Source organism: Sinohyriopsis cumingii, chromosome 3 (assembly GCF_028554795.1).
Source record: "Sinohyriopsis cumingii isolate HCF-2022 chromosome 3, ASM2855479v2, whole genome shotgun sequence".
NCBI classification, from domain to species: Eukaryota; Metazoa; Mollusca; class Bivalvia; order Unionida; family Unionidae; genus Sinohyriopsis; species Sinohyriopsis cumingii.
This window is the reverse complement of record NC_142963.1, coordinates 58435723-58456249: the sequence shown is the minus strand read 5'-3', so window position 1 is coordinate 58456249 and position 20527 is coordinate 58435723. Positions and strand designations below refer to the sequence as shown.

The following is a 20527-nucleotide window of genomic DNA, read 5'->3' as shown; positions in this document are numbered from 1 at the left end:
AAAAAAAAAAGTTTACTAGAATCTTCATAATAAAAAATTTAACATGATAAAACCACTGAACATTTTAGGACTTCAATTATTTAAGGCTGAGATGTCCAATAATGATGCAAAGTCCTGGACTTCGAGATTTAGGAAATTTGTGGACCCTGTATGTGATGACTGAATGCACTTCATGTTGGTATGAACTTGTTGTGAGTGAAATTTTATACAAATAATTTTGACAGTTTCTATATTAACACCTAGTTATCAACAGTATAGTATACAAAATATGGATGAGTGATGTAAGGATTGATAGCAAGGCTGAAACAGAACAAAGTAAATAAAGTAATCCATTATACTTATAATAAAATTAGGAACGAAAACTGTCCAAAGAACATAGTTTAAGTCTTAATGTTTGCTTTTCTTTTGCATGCATTTATGCAATGTAATTGTGTCATTAAAGTTCTGGATTTTCCCAACGTAAGGGGTGAAAATAAGGCCTATTTCGGTACATCAGGAAAATTGCATTGTATAAAATTTGATGATCAGCAAGGACAAAACTTTATTGTTACTTGATAAAATTCTCATTTCTGATCAAAGGAAACTTACTTATCATCATCATAATCTGATCCAACAAGAATAGATAACTCTGTATATGAACGACCCCACTGAGACAAACACACCTGTTTGCATTGCTTTTTCATACTACAATCTCTGCTGACATACTTAACCAATCACAAAGAAAGTTCTTTTTCCTTTTCTATTTCCCTCCAATGAAATAGGTGTTCACCCTCTTCTGGGTTAAACTCATACAGAATAAAAAGTAATTACAAAGTAATATGTGACAATTATTTATATAGTTCACATTGGACACACAATATATATGTACTGTGAGTACACGCTTAACAATTATTATAAATTTTAAAAAATTCCATACTATACTTCTGCTTTTTTTTTCATAGGGAAGAGTTACACACAAGATGCATTTGAGAAATTTAAAGGGAAATAAATATAATACAAGAATTATTATATGCTCAATTTTTTCTTTTATGACTCATTTTTCAATTTTAACTAGACACGCCATTTTCTTTCAAAAGTTATGTCGTGTGCGCAACTAAGTTCAAATTTATCTGGGCGGAGTTATGTGCGCTGTACTAATGTTGATTTGTGCAATGATGAATATGCGCTTGTGTATTTAGTTTGGAATGTGGCATACATTCATTTACGTTGTTTCTTGCAGTGTATTTTGTTTATATAATTAAACCTTAGGTAGAATAAAAAAAATGAGCATATAATAAAAAGGTTACTTCATTTGTATGGGAAAATATGAACTTGTTTTGTGTGAAGGATATACTGCACTCCCAAGGTCGTGCAGTATTCCATCCAAAAACTTGTTCATATTTTCCCATACAAATGCAGTAACCTATAATTATAACACTGAAAACTGTCCAAAGTTCCTTTCTTTATTCCTAGCAGAAAATGATTATCATGTTGGCTGGGTTCCAATGGCAAGAGAAGACATCAGTGATGTAAAATCTTCTTGTTGTTGAATCATTGTGTGCACCATCTCTTCAAACCTGTTAGAATAAAAACAACAGAACACAGTATGTAAATGAAGGCAAGAAAAAAAAAAGTTTTGCATATTTTAGCTGATTATAACTGGTTTGAGATTCGTGCTGTAGTGGCTGAGGATGAAATTAAAGTTAACACTCCATAGTTTCATCTTTTTTAAAGTTTTGGATAATTTAAATTCTTATGTTTACTGCAATATTACAGAAACCAATTATCGAGTAAAAGATATTTTCATTAGAACTTTTACCAATCAAAATATAATGGAATATTTATCACATGTCACATTTAGCCCTCACAAAACTCAAATTTTTAACTTATTTTAACAATAACAGTGATAAAAATGTCTGCATGCCAAGTCTTATATGAAAGGTGAGTTGTTATTGTTGTTGTAGGGTTTAACACCATTTTTCAGCACAAGATAGGCTATACATGACAGCCAGTATAATTGGTGGAGGAAGAACCCTGGAAAACCCCAGGAAGAACCACCGACCCACGAGAAGCTACTGGCAGGCTTTCTCACCTACCAACGTTAGCCGAGGCTGAGACTCGAACTCATGCAGACAGAGGTGAGATGGCAGTGATCCGTAACAGTTAGCGCTTTAGACCACTTGGCCACTCAGGGCCCCTGAAAGGTGATACGAGAAAGCTCTTGACAATGGTGTGATGGGTTTCTCATTCAGCCACATTAGAACAAATTGTTGGTTCCAATTTGGACCATGGGCCAAGAGCTTTAGATGAAATAGCAGATATTGGCTAGGAGATAGAGGTCTTTATTCAGTCTTATGTCCTTCCTTCCATGACAAAACATATAGCAAATCATGGAATGGTTGCCCTAGATTGTGAATGAAGCTATGAACCCTAACCTCTTCTTGAAAAGCTAAGCTATTGGTGGCATTGAGGTTTTGAAGGAAAGTGTCTGTGTGATATTGAGTTTTAACGTAGCATGTGTATAATGTTGAATTCCACCTAGACCATCAAAGACAGACATATGGAAGTTGGGTCACTGATAGTCCTATGGGTGAAGACTATGCCAACACTTACGCAATTCTGATCCCACCCCATGGGGTCAGGTTAGTTTTGTGTGTGTGATTTGGATTTTTAATTTAGCTTTAAGAATTTTCCAGTCATATTGCTACGATGTGGCAGTTGTGATGTCTAGCACTGGGGCATCATGCTGCAGACATGTAGCATGGTGTCCCACCCAGTCACATTATCCTGACACCAGGCTGATTCAATCCTAACACAAACCTCTTAATGCTGAGCACCTAGCGAGGCAGCTGTTAGTACTGTTTTTGTAAGTCTTTGGTATGACTCGGCCGGGGTTCGAACCCACGATCTTCTGCTTCCTAGGCGGATGCTCTAACCACTAAGTCTTTGGTATGACTCGGCTGGTGTTTGAACCTGCAACCTCCCACATCTGAGGCAGATAATCTAACCACTAGGCCACTGGAGTGGTTTGAAAGGGAAGATGCTTCTCTGTTCACACAACCTAAGAAAGATCTTTTTTTTCTAATAGGCTTTCAAAATGGTTGAATACTTGCACAACCTATTGTCCACCACTTGTTTGCAGAAATGTTTCTTTTTGAAGGTTTGTTTATTATGAGCTAAGTGTAAAGGAATGATATTTCTGGGTAGGCACAGAAAACCTGCATACACTGTACTTGGTTGTTTAAGCAAGAGAAGGCAGGATTATCTGGGAATAACTACTGCTAGATTCAGGAAACTGTGGATCCACTACCTTTCCCACCTGAATGGAGCAATCTGGATTAGTTTGCACTCCAAGTCCCTTGTTCTCTGAATAACCTTGGAAATTTAGAGGAGTTGCAGTATGCACTGACATTTTTTCAGATCACTGATTGCCCATGCTTTTAGATCTGGGACTGGTGAGAGTCATTCCACCTTATCACAAAGAGATCCACATGAGGCCAATACTCGATGGCACAGAGTGGACTGGAGGTCAAAGTTGAAAGGACCATTCTGTGTGAATTTTATAATTCTTTCTGGAAAGCGAGTCCACTAGGTCACTGTACCTGCCTTTGAAGTGGCAGACATGAATATGGATTTACTGACAAGAAAATCCCAAACAAGAACGCAGAGATCTGGAACTTGTTTTACTCTCGCCTTCTGAGACAAATGAAGACAGCTATATTTTAAGCAAGCATAATGATGCTCTTTCTAGATATCATTTTCTGAAAGGCATTACTATGGCTTGCATCTCTGAGAGGGTGATTTTAATGTGATATTAAAAATGGATCTTGCTCACCTTGTGTTCTGCAGAACATAATCCAGGTAGTTCAATGTCACAGATGTGAAGTTGGTTCTGAAGTACATCATAATTATGTCTGTTATTCTCACAAAGAACCTGAGACTGAGATTTGGACAGAACAGGTACACTGTCCCTGAAAGTGAACCTAGGATATATTCCAAGAAGACCTGTTAATTGGAAAAATTAAGTTATGCATCTTGGATGCAATTTAAAATCTCTCTCCTGATCAGTGTTTAGAACCAGTCTTGGGGTCCCTGTTCTGAACCTGCTCGCCTGAATATTTTGGTTACGGAAACTTTGCTCTATAACTAGTTGGAACTTGCAATTGGCTTTTGGGATGGGGAAAAGTTGAGCGTAAACATTCAAGTGACATTATACTGTCTATGATCTCTACAACCTTTTGATGTGCAGGGATTATTCCCCACTGTAGAATGTCTACCTTATTATGGACAGGGGCAGAGTCTCTCCCATTCCATTGCAGAGTGATTAATTCTCTCGCCATACACTGGGATTTTAGAAAAGGACTGCCTAATCATGCCATCATTTTCTACAGGAAGGTGACTGGCAGGGAAACCCTGCCAAAATGCGTCCTTCTCTCTCCATGTCTTGTCATCATTTGTCCTGGTAAACTGTGCACTCCCTGAGGAGTAACGTCTGAAGGATAGTTTGCCCATTTGGCATTTCTTGGTGGGGAGCCTTCCTTCTTCTCTGGTCCATCTTGGGAAATGTAGGCTAGACACTGAGTTGCTGGGCTTGTGCAAAGTTTGCCTTTATAGTGGCCCTTTTCCTGACTTTCTCAGTGTGGATGTGAAACAGCAGGTTGGGTTGAAATCTGCACGCTGCCTTGCTGTCATCTTTGAGCAGTGCAGATAAGCATAGAAATGCATCTCTCTGCATGCTGGGGGTTAAAACAAAAAAAGCTATAGAAACAATAAGTCTTGATCTATCATACTAAGTATAAAAACTATGCACAAGACTGAGGCAAGTCTGTTAATGGGGGTCTCAACATTTGGATTTAGGTTATGCAAAGCTTACAGAAACATATTTACTTAGACCTGGCTGAGCATGAAAACAAAAGTAATGATATTAACTGCTGCATGCATAGGAATGGTTTCCAAGTCCATCCATACAAAGAATGGACCAACTTTCTATGCCTGTAATATATCTGTCAATGGCTGGGAATTTAGTGTGCAAAAGTAATGTGGATGTGTTTGTATGTGTTGTAGAAGGCCTGACTGAAGCTAGAGGTCAATATTGCAAGGAGAAAGACCTGCTGATGCCTGGGTTTAAAGTTGCTTTTCAACGCAGTGCAAGATATCAGCAACTTTATCAGTTTATGGCTAAAGTTTGATAGAACTCCGGTCTTCCTTGGTTCAAAGGTTGATGGATTTGGAATTCTAAAAGCAGCCATGGCAACTCTGTTGACAGAAGTCAAAGACCATTTAAATGGATGCATGAAAAGCTCAATACAGAACTGCCGACCCTGAAAATACCTTGTCAGTAAGGCAGTCAATATTTTCAATATATCAGGCCAATTTTCAGTCAAGAGTAAGGAAATAACATATACTGCCATTATCAACTTTGTAAAATTTAAACATGTGATCAGATGCAGCACTCACAACATATGTTCAATTAAATGTTTGAAATGAACGCTTTGGTCTTAACGAACTCCAGTTCAGTTTTGGAAAATGCAGTTCCAAACCTAAATCAATGTAACCTTATTTTATGCTTTTTAATTCTTGTGGCAGTGGAAATCATCCTTTCTGCCATGTACATTCCTCCAAATGACACAATACAATTATGTCCTATAAATGTAACTGTTGTTTTTCCTATCTTTTTTCCAAGCACAGCCAGGTATCTGATTACACCTGATTGTCCTCTTTGCCTCAGTTTGTTTCTGTTTGCTGGATGGCATTTCCACACTACGCTATAACATAAAAGCAAAATCTTGATCATGTAGGTGTCTTTCGTTAATGTTGGTAGATTAAAGCATGTCTTTTCTCTAAATAGCTACAGCAATGTTGAAAAATCCTGATTGGGACCAAGCCAAGCCAAAATTAAGATAAGGCTGCAATGATCATATCAGCATATTTTTTGGCAACAGTTCCATAATCATTAATTTAAAAGAGGAATTTCAGTAAGCTCTATGGTATATCCATATCGACTAGCAAGTCTGATTCTTCCCTGGGCATCAATGGATCAAGCAAAGAAACGACACATGTGAACATGTCTTAAAATCTGAGGTATGGTGTGATAAACAGGCCTCCAGTGATGATATTGACAACTGCATACAGGAAGTAGGTAGTCATGGATCATAAAATGGTGGTTCATCTGTGCTGGGAAACAGTGATCTCCAAGTGTTCACTTTGACAGTCGTCAAAAGTTCAAGATAGGCACCTGGTATTCAGGAAAGGGAAGCAATAGGATGTGACGAGTGAGTGATGGACCTATCTGGTGCAGGTCTGTATTGTCTTCATATGTCTGGTATTAGATATTGTGGGAGACAGGATCATCATCTCTTGTGCTAATAGTTGTATATGTCTGCAACAGGACTAGTACTGGAATTGGCATGACCTGGTGCTTGATACTGTTGCATGTTGGGTCCAGGACTGGATATGCCAGGAGGACTGAACTCTGTACATTGTCACAGTTGCATTAGGTATAGGTCATGATAGTGTCATTTAAAAGTAGCACTAATTATTAAAAGGTTCTTCTTGTCTTAAGAACTGTCTTATTTCAAATTAACATTAATAACTCTTATTATTAAGTGTGAAATGCGAGTAGGGTATTGTTGACATGTGCATGGCAAAACCATCAAAAAATGTCATTTAAATCTTGGTACATAGATAATAATTCTCTTTCCATTTACATCATTTTCATCACTGCCACGGAATATTCTTCTTATCTATTACAATGTTGTTTATTTGAGTCTTCCCAAAATAATTTTTTTGGGCAGGAACTCATATACTCTCCCCATTGTCATCAAATCAAATAACTTTTACTTTGTCTTCCATGGTATTAATTCTCTGTTTATGAGAAGACATGTTAAAGTTTTAACTTATTCTTCTGTTGCTAACTGTTCAGTACTGCAACTTAATTATGCAGACTAAACATTTTTAGAGTTGACAAAATGCCTGTCACATGACTTTTTGGTCACTGTGTCTGGTACGCTGTTTTGTTCATGGTTAATATCTCTCTCTCTGTGTTAATCCACAAAATCTGTATTTATCCTATGCTAACCATGTTATGATCCTGACAATTACGTCTGGCCATAATCATCAAAGAAAATATCCCAACCACTGTATGAAGCCCAAAACTCTATCACAACATTGTTGATCCCATTTTCTGTAAATGTTGGCATTCATGATATAATATTAACCTTAGTGGTACATGTACTTTAACCTACACCTCTTTCGGTAGTAAAAACCTGACATCGGGAAACAGACATCAGTAAAGATAATTGGATTTCTTACCATACCGTATGAACTAAATATTGTTTTCGACACATATTAATCATTGTATATATATTTTTTTTGTTTTTTCCACAAGAAAATTCACTAGTGTGTAAAAATGGGGATAACAGTTTTATGTTTGAGGATTTCAGGATGTTCATGATAGTTGCACTGTTGCAGATCTCTGTTTTACTAGCTCTGCTGATGCTTTGCAGCTGAAATTCCAAATGCAACAGTAAAACCATCAATAATGTCCTCAAATCCATAGCTGATTTATCGTTAACTGATCATACATTTTGCTGGTCTGTCTTGAGTCCTCTATGATCCTCACAGACTCGTATGAACTTTCACTGACAGTTGATACTATACTAGAGTTGCCATGGAAACTTGTCCTCATATCACTGATTTGGTTTCCTAGCCTCTCTGGTCGAGGATTCTGCTGTCCTTGTTTTACCTGTGGAATATATCAAGTAATCAAATTATTGAGAATACTGATGCAGTGCTCAAAGAAATTATTTAAGATACAGACCCAGGACTGTTGACTTGAAAAAAATCACAATCCCATAATTCCACAAGCCCAGATCAGTCGTTCCTTTTTATCTCTCTTCTGCCAAAGGATGGCTGATTGTATAATCAAAGATTCAAAAGCCACCTTTAATCCATTTATTACTTACAACACCTCAAAGAACATTCCACATCTGGCTTTAACTCTCCAGATTACAACAATAAATGTAATCAATTAACAGCTGGTTGTGTACACATCTTAGCCATATTCCCATTACTAAGCCACACATCACTGCACCAATTGTAATGCATGGATAGAACAAGCAAAAACATTATTATTTTTTAAAAAATCCCCATTTTCAAAAGAGGTAAACTTCAAGTATAAAACAGTAAACAGCCTTAAGAACAATTTTTGTCCTACCACTGGTAGAATCACAGGTATCTATGTTAAAGCCAAGCGAGCACTAATTATAGGTAATCCACACAATATGTTCCCATTCATAGGTTACATAATAAATATATTATTAATAACTTACTAGTCTTTAAACAACTTGAAAATAAAATTATGCATTTTGGCAGCACAATCAAGTATATCAAGCAAAATATACATGTTATATTTTCAAGAAACCTAAGGAGCACTTCAGTTAGAATATATGAGGAGCCCAATCTGAAATTAGAGGGGCCTTGGGTATCCAGCTATTGCATTTGGTGCACAGACTCATCTCTTGGAGGGTTAAAGTGATATTACTATTCATTATTCCTTTTACTATCACAGACATACTGCTCAATATAGTCTTTATAATCATTTTTCTCAAGACTTTTCTTTTTTGTGTCATTAGATAATAAATAGTAACATTTAAAACATTATCTGAGAAAGCAAATTTTTAAAGCATGGTGGGGTGGTTGGGCGGGTTTTAAAGTAATGTGATTGGGTATGTTTTCTTGGAGAAACAAAATCTACTTTAAAAAAATGTGCTTTCTCCTTTGAATATGTTCACAATCACATTATGTTAGGAGAATAATTAGTAGGAGGATGGGATGCTGAGCATCCAGCCTCTACCTTGGGTATCCTTATGGAGATGAGTGTCCGGATTCCCCATATAAAAGATTGCTTGTTCTCCTAAAGACAGAAGCAACACAGCCCAAGCTCCCTTGATCTGGGTCTCATATATATGGCTGAGAAGAAGAAGCTGAGATCTTCTCACCTACCAAATTTGTCACTGATGAATCCAGCAAAGCTAATGGGCTATATTGATTGGACTAGTTAGGTCTGGTGGCAGTCTGTGCTGCTGCCACCAGCCCAACCAGATTCAACATTTGTCTCTGCAAAGCTAAATCTCTGAGGTAAAAACTCAAGCAGGTTGACTCTGTATGCCTGCCAACAGCTTCTTTAATATCTCGGATCAAAACAATGCATTTGAAAGTGAGGCTCACAGAAATGGCTCTAATCTCGTGAGCTGTAATCCTTATGAGGTGACTCTGATCTTGAGAAATCTCAGAGTAGGCCAAGCATATAACCCACTTCTACCACGAAGCAAGGGCTTTGCCTTGTTTTCCTGCCTTGACCGGGAAGATGTGATATTTGCATGTGCCACAACTTGTCTCCGTGCATCTCAAGTAGTGGTTGAGGGCACAGACGTGAGGCTACTCTGATCTGGTGAGACGTCCAAGTACACCAAGCATATGATTCCCTTCAGCCAGGAATAAAGGGCATGAAGCGTGATATCCTGTGTTCTGTTGCACAGAAACTGCTCGAAACTTTGGAGTACTAAGCTATATGAGAGGAGATGGTGCTCATGCTACGGCTTGTCTCTGTGCAGACAGGATCTTGCATGGCTGCTGCTCAAGAATTGTATCTGGAAAAAAGAGGATGAATGATGACTTGCCATTTATCTATGCATGGCAACTGATTCTTGGCAACTAGGCCTAGTTGTGTAAGGAAGACTACCGAATGACCCGAACTGAGCAGAAGATAGTTCGGGTTGACTGAAAGGGCACGTAGCTCACTGACCCTGCATTTCCTATCAGGAAGCATGTCTTCTATGATAGAAACTTTAGCAAAGCATGAGCCAAGCTAGAACCCAAAGACAAATTCAATTTTGGAAACAATGTTATGGATTTTAGCTGCTGGAGATCAAAGTTGTCTAACAGATCTGAGAGATCTTTATCATACCCAATGTCACATCTGCCATGATGTCAGAATGTGTCCGAGGTCATAGATCCCTGACAGCATGAACAGAATCTTGCATTGCTGCTGTTCTTGACCTGGCTATGGAAGAAAGTGAGCAGGGACACTGATCAACTAGCAACATATGGTAATCTGTTCTGGGCTACAAAGCCTGATGTTATCATGAGAACCACTGAACCCTCCAATCTGAACTGAAGAGGATTCTAGTGAACACAAAGGCAGATGCAGCCCTTTTACCCTACATGTTGAAGCTAAAGCTATCAGGAAACATGGTCTGTAAGATAGTGACTTTAGTGATGTGTAGGCTAAAAGTTCAAAGGGGTTCAAATCTAGCCTTGTTAGAAAAAACAGGATTGGATCCCTTGGGAGACAAATAAGGGATATTGGTCAAGGAGACCAATATTGTCTAAAAGATCTGATAGGTCGCTATCCCACCCAAACAAGTTGTCATGATGCTGGAATGTGTCCAATATCATAGGGCAATAGCCTTTGGTAACGACTGGTGTCCTACTGTTTCTTCTCCAAGAACAGAGCCAGATAAAATTGGCCAGTTGAGGGATAGAGGTGCGCAGATGGGTGATATAGATGGTTACTCTTGAGATTCTCTCTACAATGAAGGTTTGAATTGTCTGACTTGCAAGGTTGTCCTGGTAAAAGCTGAGCATGTAGTAGAAGAGGAGCGACTGATTCAGGTTGGCCGGAAACTTCCTGGGTGTATTATCATTAGGAGAAATAGATTGGTGATTCAGGGCTTGTGCCCTCAAAGAGGGGCTATCTGAGTCATCTTGACATTCTGGCCCCGTAATTGAAGCACCTTAAGATGGGTGGCAGAGGCCCACAACTCCTCCCAGATGGTTGATGGTGCATCTCACGGCCCAAGCTGCTCTGTCTGGAACTTAAGAGACAAAAGTGGGTAGCTGTTAAATCCACCTCGTCATCAAGCGGTCAATCATTGGATGCCCCTGAAGCGTGTGAATCTGAGTGACGAAAGGGCCGTTCCCGGGACATGACCTCTTCTGGACTGATTCTCTGTGAAGCCACTGATGCAGCCAGAAGGTGCCTGAATTGTATGTTGATATGGAGATTGTTGCACCCACATAGAAAATGCCAAATCGGAACACTGAACAAGTGGTCTAGTACCTCCCTGTTTGAGGATATAGGTCACCACCACAGTGTTGTCAGATCAAATGAGGACCGTTTCACCCCAGGCAGGAACAACATTATAGAAATGAAAGGTATTGATGATAGCCTTCCTTTCTAGGATATTGAGTAGTAGAGGCCATTCCCCAGGTGTTGCTAAGAGTAGTGAAGGTCAGCAACAGGTGGGTACTCCCACCATGTGCACTGGCTGTGGTACTTTACGTTATTTCCACCTGGGATTGTCAGCCAGCCTAGATTGCATTACTGACATGGGAATGATCAAATTTCAGGTGTGATCATGACCGCTTGATTAAGAGGACGTAAAACAGGGTGCCAATGTGCTGGTAAGGCTTGCAAAACAAGATGGCCAGGGAGGGTCAAGGCTGCTGCCATATAACAGGTGAGGAGTTGCAAGAACTATCCCAATGAAATTCAAGTCCTGATGAAAACAGACTTGTTGAGTTCAAAAATTCTGGGAGCACGAACACAAGGGGACACAGTAGATTCTGGTTGGTTAAGAAGTCTGTGCCTGAATGGGTGAAATTCTGGAATTTACCAAGGTGTGACTTTCCCAGTTCATGAAAAGGCCTCCGCCCTGGAGTAGGATGGAACTTACCATGTGTTTCTTTAAGATGCTGCACAGGTACACTGCTGTCAATGTAGACTACGATGCCTGGAACAGGGAGATGGCAGAATCCCTAGTGTGAGTGAAAGCCCTGGGGTGGATGAGGGCTGGAGGGAAGATTGGTGAGTAGATAATGGTGTGGCATTAAGCGGGACATAGAAACTAGCAAAAGGCAGGGTGGATAGGGATATGGAAGTATACCTCTGTCAGACTAACGGTGTACTTGTCCCATCTGACAGTGAGGCGAAATGACCTCGCCTTCCTCATTTTGAATAGGGTGAGGAGACTCTAGTTGATGATGGGCCTCCACCGGCTGTTTGCATTCCAACATCAACAGTCTTGAGTAACTCAGTGGGAATGTGTCCTTGGCACAAACTCCCTTGCCTTTTATGATTGACCATATCCTCTGTTATCGAAAGGCAGCCATTTCCCGATCTGATGGTGCACCATGTGAAAAGGCAAGGGGATTGTTGATAAACGAAACCCAAAGCCTATCCAACTAACTAGTTCACCCAACTTCTGATGCAACAGGGAGGTCCAGTGAGCTCAAATTGGTTTTATGCAGCCATTGTACTATTGTATGATAGGGGATGATGTGATGCACATGTGACTATTGATGACTCATCATCCTTACTGTGTGCCAGGTTCTCATCTGGCTCGGCTTCAAGCTCAGCATAAGGGTGGGCATGATGACTCTGCTCGTTCATATCTGTGCAAGACATGAACTCTCCCTTGAGTATAGGCTGTGAGTACTCTAATATCCAGCATCGCTGGTAAAAACAGCACTGCCAGCATCGCTTAAGAAATCAATTCTTGCATTGTTTGATTCGAACTGGAGTCATACTGTATGGGAGATGGTCGTCTTTACCACTCGATCACATGAGCATCTCACTGTCAGCATTGCTGGTATCTGCGGCCTTTCCCGTACTGTCAGCATCACTGCAATATAGGCCTTTAAAGCACTACTGGCCTTTCCAGCAGTGTTGCTGCATATATGTCGGTCCAGCATGCACCTGTACTGGCTTCTCCAAAACCATGGCTGAATGGGCAGATTTCTCATCGAAATTGGCTGTGAAATAATGATATGTTGCCAGCTGCCCAGCTAGACGGACGGATCAATCACTAAGATCCCCGTAAACATTGTGTAGTTGGCCCATACTGGCCAAGAGGTCTCCATGCTGGAAAGGCTGAACTGCTGGTAATGTTGAGGTGACTGCCAGTGTCAGCTGGATGGCTGGTGTCGGTGCAGCATTATTATTATTATTATTATTTGGGTCCAGCCGATCAAACATGCTCTGACATATGTGGAGGCTTACACCATCTAGGCTGCCTAAAAAAAATGGGGAATATTCCCCTAATGTTTCGCTCAGATTGATGAAAGTGGGGCTTCAACTGCTGTACCCACTGATGTATCATATCCAGCAATGGATGGTCCTCTCCTTTATCCTCTCCATCCCCTGATGTAATGGTATCTGTTGCTTCTGTGCAACAAACTTTAGCTGGGGGGTGGGGGTGGGCAATTCCAGTAACCCCCACAAGGCTTGCCACTGAGGCTGATTTGGGGTAGAGACTAAGGCTGTCAGAGGTATCCTGTTTTGACCTCAACCGTCTCTCTTTCCCCATTGCCACTTTTTGATGTAGAGTGGTGCATGTGTCTTCTGACCAAACACCGCTTATTTAGCTCCTCCCCTTCAAAGCCAAATGGTAATCTTTGTGCACGTGAATGTCATGTGTGTAGTAAACATTCCTCCTGCAACAACATAAGATGAGAGAAAACAAAGCGTAGATTAGCAAATTAGTATAAATCATCTAATTCGGCAGCCCATACTACATATTGCAGACACTGTGTATCATAAACAATGTATACATAACATAACAAAGCAGAAGTCATGGTGGACATCCATGCTTTGAAATTGCATATAGATCCATTAAATATTCTGCAGAAATTACACAAAAAGACACAAACTAAAACAGAATCTAGTAATGGGTTGAAATTACCAGGTCACAAAACACTGCCGTAACTAACAGATCTTTAAACATGTCGTATCATAAATGTATGTCCTACACAAAGCTTAAGCACAATGCATAGTTAATAGAAAAGGGACAATGTGTACATACTATAAACTGAACCAGAGTCATGGTAGGCTACCATGCTCTGATACAAGAAACACACCTTAGTAGTAACCACGTCATAGAAGCTGCTAAACAGAAACCATGTATATATAACATAAACAAAACAGGATTCATAGTAAACTTCCATGCTCTATAGTGGCCTGCAGAATGTTTAGGTGATATAAGCTAAAATGACACAAGACATAAACTAAAGCAGAAACTATTACTGTGTTGAAATTACTAGGTTGCTAAAAGCACTGTCGTAACTAACACATCGGCGAAGTGTCATATCAGAAACCTATGGCCCTGTTTAAAACTTATGCTGCATGCTTGGTTAATGATAATTCAATCAAAACAGCATGAAATATGAATAAATTAAGCATAATTATCAAGCAGCACTTTAGAATTTCACTATTAAGAGCTCCGTAGTGGACGGAGTGGAACACTAATCCATAATGACCTTGTGTAATGTCAATGATAGCATGGTGGGATGGTGGTTCTACAAGAATGAAGTCCCAACAAGTGATAAATCTCTCAAAATATTGGCAGAAATGGTAAAATAAAACATACAACCTGCAGTAGATTGACAACTGACTGCAGTAGATTGGAACAATATCAATTGGAGAATTTTTTTTATCAGATATAATTATATATAAAAATCTTGCCATAGTTAACATAAAACTGACATAAAATCCAGTGGAAATATATACTTTGTTACTAATTTTAGCAAGACCATAAAGCATCTAACTATATTTAGTACTAAAATCCTAATTGGGTAAGACAGGATGTTAATTATGCCATAAAGAAGGAGATATTGTAATTTCTCCAAGGCAATAAGTAACAAAATTAATTAATTATTAAATCTGACCAGTGTCAATCAAAGTGTACATTTCTTTTCATTGAAAAAGTTCTCCAAAGCCTATGTGAGGTATATGTGACTGCAACTTGTCCAATTTCCCTATCATGAAGCAATTGAAAGTAAATGACTCTCCCTGGATGGGATGTCAGCTGATTGCAGGTCAACCCAATTGTGAGGTGATGCTATTCTCATATACAGTCAAGACAACTGGACCAAGTTAAGTGCCTTCCTTAAAGGCATTAAATGCACTGATTGGGCAGGATTCAAACCCATGATTTCCTTATGGTGAGTCAAAACATGGACACCAAAACGGGATAGCTTTGTCAAGCTTCCACAAATTGTGAATAGCAAAGGACATAAAAGGAAGTCTTATGGACAGAAAGATGGATAAACAAATGGACTCAACATCAAAATATATTAAAAGTAAAGATCTGTGAAAAATAGCACATCCACACCACTAGTTAACCCCTTTCCATCATAGAGTGTATGGCTTTTTAGCCCTCCAATACACATGAAGCAAAGTTACCCAGTGCAGTGCGCTATAAATAGAATACCTGTTACCCATTCGACTCCATACACATAGGCCTGCCTGTTAACTGTTATGCAGTGTAGTGTATGTTATGTTTAACAGCAATTTTAACCATTTTACATTTCTGGTACACATCTATTATGTATGGAAAAAGTTAAGAGTAAAGTCCAATCGTTATAGCTGTGTAATTTTTTTTCACGTAAGATTTTTTTTATGTGCTTTAAGATCTTGAGAGAAATTGTTCACTGTCAAGTCAGTGAGGCTGCGTGACAAACCGTAGCTGCCATTTCTCATACTCGAAATTTACAAGTTCTTTGTCTGCGTCTACATCACTAAGCCATCTGAATTTGATAATTTATAAAAACTAATTGCTACCTACATCAATATCAGAGCCTTTAACTAAGTTATTGAAGCTTTCATAGTTGTGATTCTAATCGTGAAAAGTACTGAACGAAATCTGCAACCTCCATTTTGGAGAGTGGAGAATATGACCCAGTTACTTTAAATAGCAGATTTGACCAGAGCATAAATAGCAACCACATGATCTGACGTAATGGTCATTCACGGCGATGAATGAGGTATCTAATTGGGGGTTTTCCCCTGAAGGTGGCGCTATGAAAACCCGCTAAAAATGGCCAATGTTTACAGTAAGCGTCAAAAGGCACTTCCATGCGAATGGTGTAAAGGCGTCAAAAGGCGTTTCCATGCAAATGGAGTAAAGGCATCCAAAGGCACATGAGGTAAAAGGTTAAATATATCTGCCAAATTTCATACAGGTGTCTCAAATAATTTTGCCCTAGAAACCAAAGGATGGATTGGCATGAATGAACAAACAAATGGACAAAATATTTTCTAAAATTTAAACTGGAGAACTGAAAATAGCAAAATGAACATATGTAATTAACTCTAATATGTATGTAAATTTTCACAGAGATATTCTGAATGGTTTGAGAGTTGTCCTTCAGAAATGATAATGTTTAAAGATTACTGAGAGAGACAGACTGAGGGATAAATATAGCATATTATAATGTAAACAGGTGACATTTCCACTCTGAAAAAGGTCCACATACCTGATGGTCTTTCCTGTTGATATTTGACAGACAGACAGACAGATGGGAATACAAATAGTGCATTGTAAGGCAAACAGGTGACTTACAGCTACTTTGAGAAAGGTCCATATATCAGATTGTCTTTCCTGCTGATATTTGACAAGAGATGTACATGCTGTCTGTATGGACATGCGACACTGATCCAGCTGTGGCAGTAACTCTCTCAACTGCTCTTTACAGGTACCAATTTTTCTAAACAGATTGTACAAGTATTTAATAATAATAATAATAATAATAACAACAACAATTTTCTTGGATTTTATGGTTGCTGCAAACAACAAATTCAAATACCCAGCAAACAGTGAACAAAAGGATACATTCCAGAATAAATGAATGTATGCTTTAAAGAAATAGTAATTGTTCACAAAAACTTAAAAATTCATAGTTAACAAAAAATATATCAATTCACTGCATTACTTTTCTGATTATTAAGGTATCATCATCATCATTATTATTATTATTATTATTAATGTTATCCTTATTACTGTAATTAAAATAAGTATGGTATCAATATTATAATTATTACTATTATGGCATTAATATTATTAATATTAATATAATACTAATAAAATAATGAGGTATGAATATCATTATGCTTAGTATGCCATTATCATCATCATCATTATTATTATTATTATTATTGTTTTCCTCAAAATTATTATTATTATTATCTACTGTGAGGACAAATACTACATTTATAACCTTAAATCTACAATGTATGTGTTATTTCTGTGGCCGAGACAGATGTGACAAGAATACTTGAAAATTTTTGTGTCTGGTAAAATATTTCCGACATAATACTTACCCTGTTATAATAACTTAGCAGAACTAGTACTATCTCATAAATCCAGCCATCCCAGGCTAAAACATTTTCCCTCAAAAGCTAAAAGTAAACTTCCTACCAAGGTGGCAGTTAGGTTGATTTCCCCTTGATACAGGGATTAGTGCCAAATACCATGAATACTTTAGTAACTACTTTTAAATTACAAGTACCATGAACACTTTAGTTACTACTGGAGTGGGAGCCATGCTCTCCACATGAATGTAACTGCATGGAGACTGAGAGGGTGTATACATATTATGATAGAGTAAATATTATTAAAGAATAAAAGTGTTTCCTTCATATATGTTACTCGATCATATAAGAGGTGGAGGGAGTAAATATCACCTTACCATGGAAAGGCCATCTTCAATCCCAAAGGAAAGTGTGTGTGTACGTGTGTGTGTGATTTGGATTTTTAACGTAGCTTTAAAAAATGTTCAGTCGTATTGCTAGGATGTCTGTAGTGTGGCAGTTTATAGTGATGTCTAGCATTGGGACATCTTGCCACAGATATGTAGCATGATGTCCCACCCTGTCACATTATCCTGACACCAGGCTGACCAGTCCTAACACTAACCTCTTAATGCAGAGCACCTAGCAAGGCAGCTGTTAGTACCATTTTTATAAGTCTTTGGAATGACTCAAACCCACAACCTCCTGCATCCGAGGCAGATGCTCTAACCACTAGGCCACTGGAGTGGTCCCTAAGGTATGTGAGACAGCTTCTAGATAACCTGATTGGAGAATAGACTCCATCTCCCACAAATCCAGTTTCCGTTTCAGTCAGGTTAGCACCCATGACAAATCTACTTTGGGCATAAAGTCAATGCCTTTGGACTTGTGAGCTCAAAATTCACAGATTGGATTGATCGTGTTTGATATCATATCTTCCATCACGACTCAGCTTGTCGGAGATTATGCAATGGTAGCCTTTTATCATGATTGCTACTGTTTCTCATCAAAGAACCAAAGTAGGAAGTTAGCTACTGAAGTTTTGATATGATCCGCAGCACACTGTATATGTGCTTATATCATTGTGCAAGAATTATCATTTTCCCTCATACACTTCAGGTAGAGTGCTGTCTTGCCCTTTGGGCATATAACAATGATGGGCCCTTGGGGTTATAAACATTGGGGGTCCCTTGGGGTATGACAAGATAGGTCCCTTGGATTTTAACAAAACAAGACCTGTAGGTCTTATCAGAAAAAAAAACCTGTTCATTCATTTTATCAACAATAAATCAGTTAATTTTACATAATAATGCTTTCATAACTTTAATATTCACCAACTGCCTTACACCAATAATAAAATGCATCTTAAGTATTTAAACAAATCTTGAGTATGGTGGTTTCTTACCCAAGGTGAGCAAATAAATCATTCAATTTTCTGTCTCTGTAGGAAATACACTTGACAACTATGTTAACAATGGGCTTGTGATTTCTATTATCCTTCACATCTGTAAAAGACAAATCCTTTTATCACATTAACGGCATAAAAAACGCAATTATACATGTCAAAACAAATCCTTTTATCACATTAACGGCATAAAAAATGCAATATACATGTCAAAACAAATCCTTTTATCACATTAACGGCATAAAAAACGCAATATACATGTCAAAACAAATACTTCTGAACCTCATTAGCTTCAGCATTGTTAGTTAACATGCACAAATATCAGGCATTTCTCATGTTAACATACATAAATCTATGGCATTTCTCATGTTAACATACACAAATCTATGGCATTTCTCATGTTAACATACACAAATCTATGGAATTGTTTTGATAACATGCACAAATATCAGGCATTTCTCATGTTAACATACACAAATCTATGGAACTGTTTTGATAACATGCACAAATATCAGGCATTTCTCATGTTAACATACACAAATCTATGGAATTGTTTTGATAACATGCACAAATATCAGGCATTTCTCATGTTAACATACACAAATCTATGGAATTGTTTTGATAACATGCATAAATATCAGGCATTTCTCATGTTAACATACACAAATCTATGGAATTGTTTTGATAACATGCACAAATATCAGGCATTTCTCATGTTAACATACACAAATCTATGGAATTGTTTTGATAACATGCGCAAATATCTGGCATTTCTCATGTTAACATACACAAATCTATGGAAATGTTTTGCTAACATGCATAAATATAAGGCATTTCTCATGTTAACATACACAAATCTTTAATTGTGTTAATATAAACAAATCTAAGGCAGTGTTTATGTTAACACACAAATCTAAGTAACTTTTTTATGTTAATATGCACCAATCAAGGCATTATTTATGTGAACATACACAAATCTAAGGCATTTCTTAATATGCACAAATCTAAGGCATTTTTAATGTTAATATATACAAATCGAAGGTATTTTTTATGTTGCCATATACATATATCTAAAGTATTTTTCATGTTGATATACAAAAACTAAGGCATTTTTTATGTTAACACACAAATCTAAGGCATTTTTAATGTTAATATATACAAATCTATGGCATTTTTATGTTAATATACACAAATCTAAGACATTTTTTATGTTACCAGATACATATCTAAGGTATTTTTCATGTTGATATATAAAAACTAGGCATTTTTTATGTTAACACACAAATCTAAGGCATTATTAATGTTAACGTACAGAAATCAAAGGCATTTTTAAAGATAATATTGGAAAGGTATTAACATATATGTGTTAAACGAGACCTTGTAAACTTGTACTAATTTAACATTCAAAATCCATTATGTGATGTGGTAAAACAGTATCGTTTTCTTTGCACATGTCTTCACACTCTTTATACCTAAATTCTTGTATGATAAACTCCTCCTTGATGACAATTCAGTAACTAAATTTCGGAAAATACAAGCAAATTTCTGCTAAGGATACTTCTTCTGTTGATATGCCTATCACTTTTTTAAAATAATATTGACAAGATTGTGCAGCATGGCCTTATTACAGGACAGGATCACTGGGTTTAAAACAAGACTGGACCCCTTGGGCGTATAACAAAATGGGCGTCCTTGGGCCTATACCATGATCGGGCTCCATGGGATTATAACAACATAGGGCTGCCTGGGCTTATAACAAAATGGGACATCTAACAAGATGGGGCTTATGACAGACTTTGGACTTATAAAAAGTCAGGGTCACAACGGGATTATAAGACATGGCATCTGGGGCTTGTAAAAAGATGGAGCCCATTGGACATATAACAATGGTGGGGCCCTTTGGCTTATAACAACACAGGACCCTTGGGATTATAAGATGTTGGGGTCCCTTGGGGGTATGACAAGATAGGTCCCTTGGATTTTTAACAAGGTCCTTGGACTTATCAGAAAAT

The 20527-nt window shown here is 38.0% G+C and overlaps 1 protein-coding gene across 2 annotated transcripts in view; it reads right to left on the bottom strand.

Annotated features, from left to right (window-relative positions):
- Positions 1 to 1033: 1033 nt before the first annotated feature.
- The window catches only part of LOC149802924 (inhibitor of nuclear factor kappa-B kinase subunit alpha-like), a 97374-nt gene continuing 77880 nt past the window's right edge, over positions 1034 to 20527 (bottom strand). The window contains exons 17-20 of one of the 2 annotated variants that reach the window (XM_089952410.1): positions 18516 to 18615; positions 16383 to 16527; positions 7563 to 7723; positions 1034 to 1556 (exon numbers count right to left, since the gene is read on the bottom strand). In XM_089952410.1, coding sequence (XP_089808536.1) covers positions 1466 to 1556; positions 7563 to 7723; positions 16383 to 16527; positions 18516 to 18615 — 497 coding nt within the window. In that variant the 3' untranslated portion in view covers positions 1034 to 1465. Of the gene's footprint in view, positions 1557 to 7510; positions 7724 to 16382; positions 16528 to 18515; positions 18616 to 20527 lie in introns of those variants that run through there. The other variant, XM_089952411.1, reaches the window with a different exon arrangement.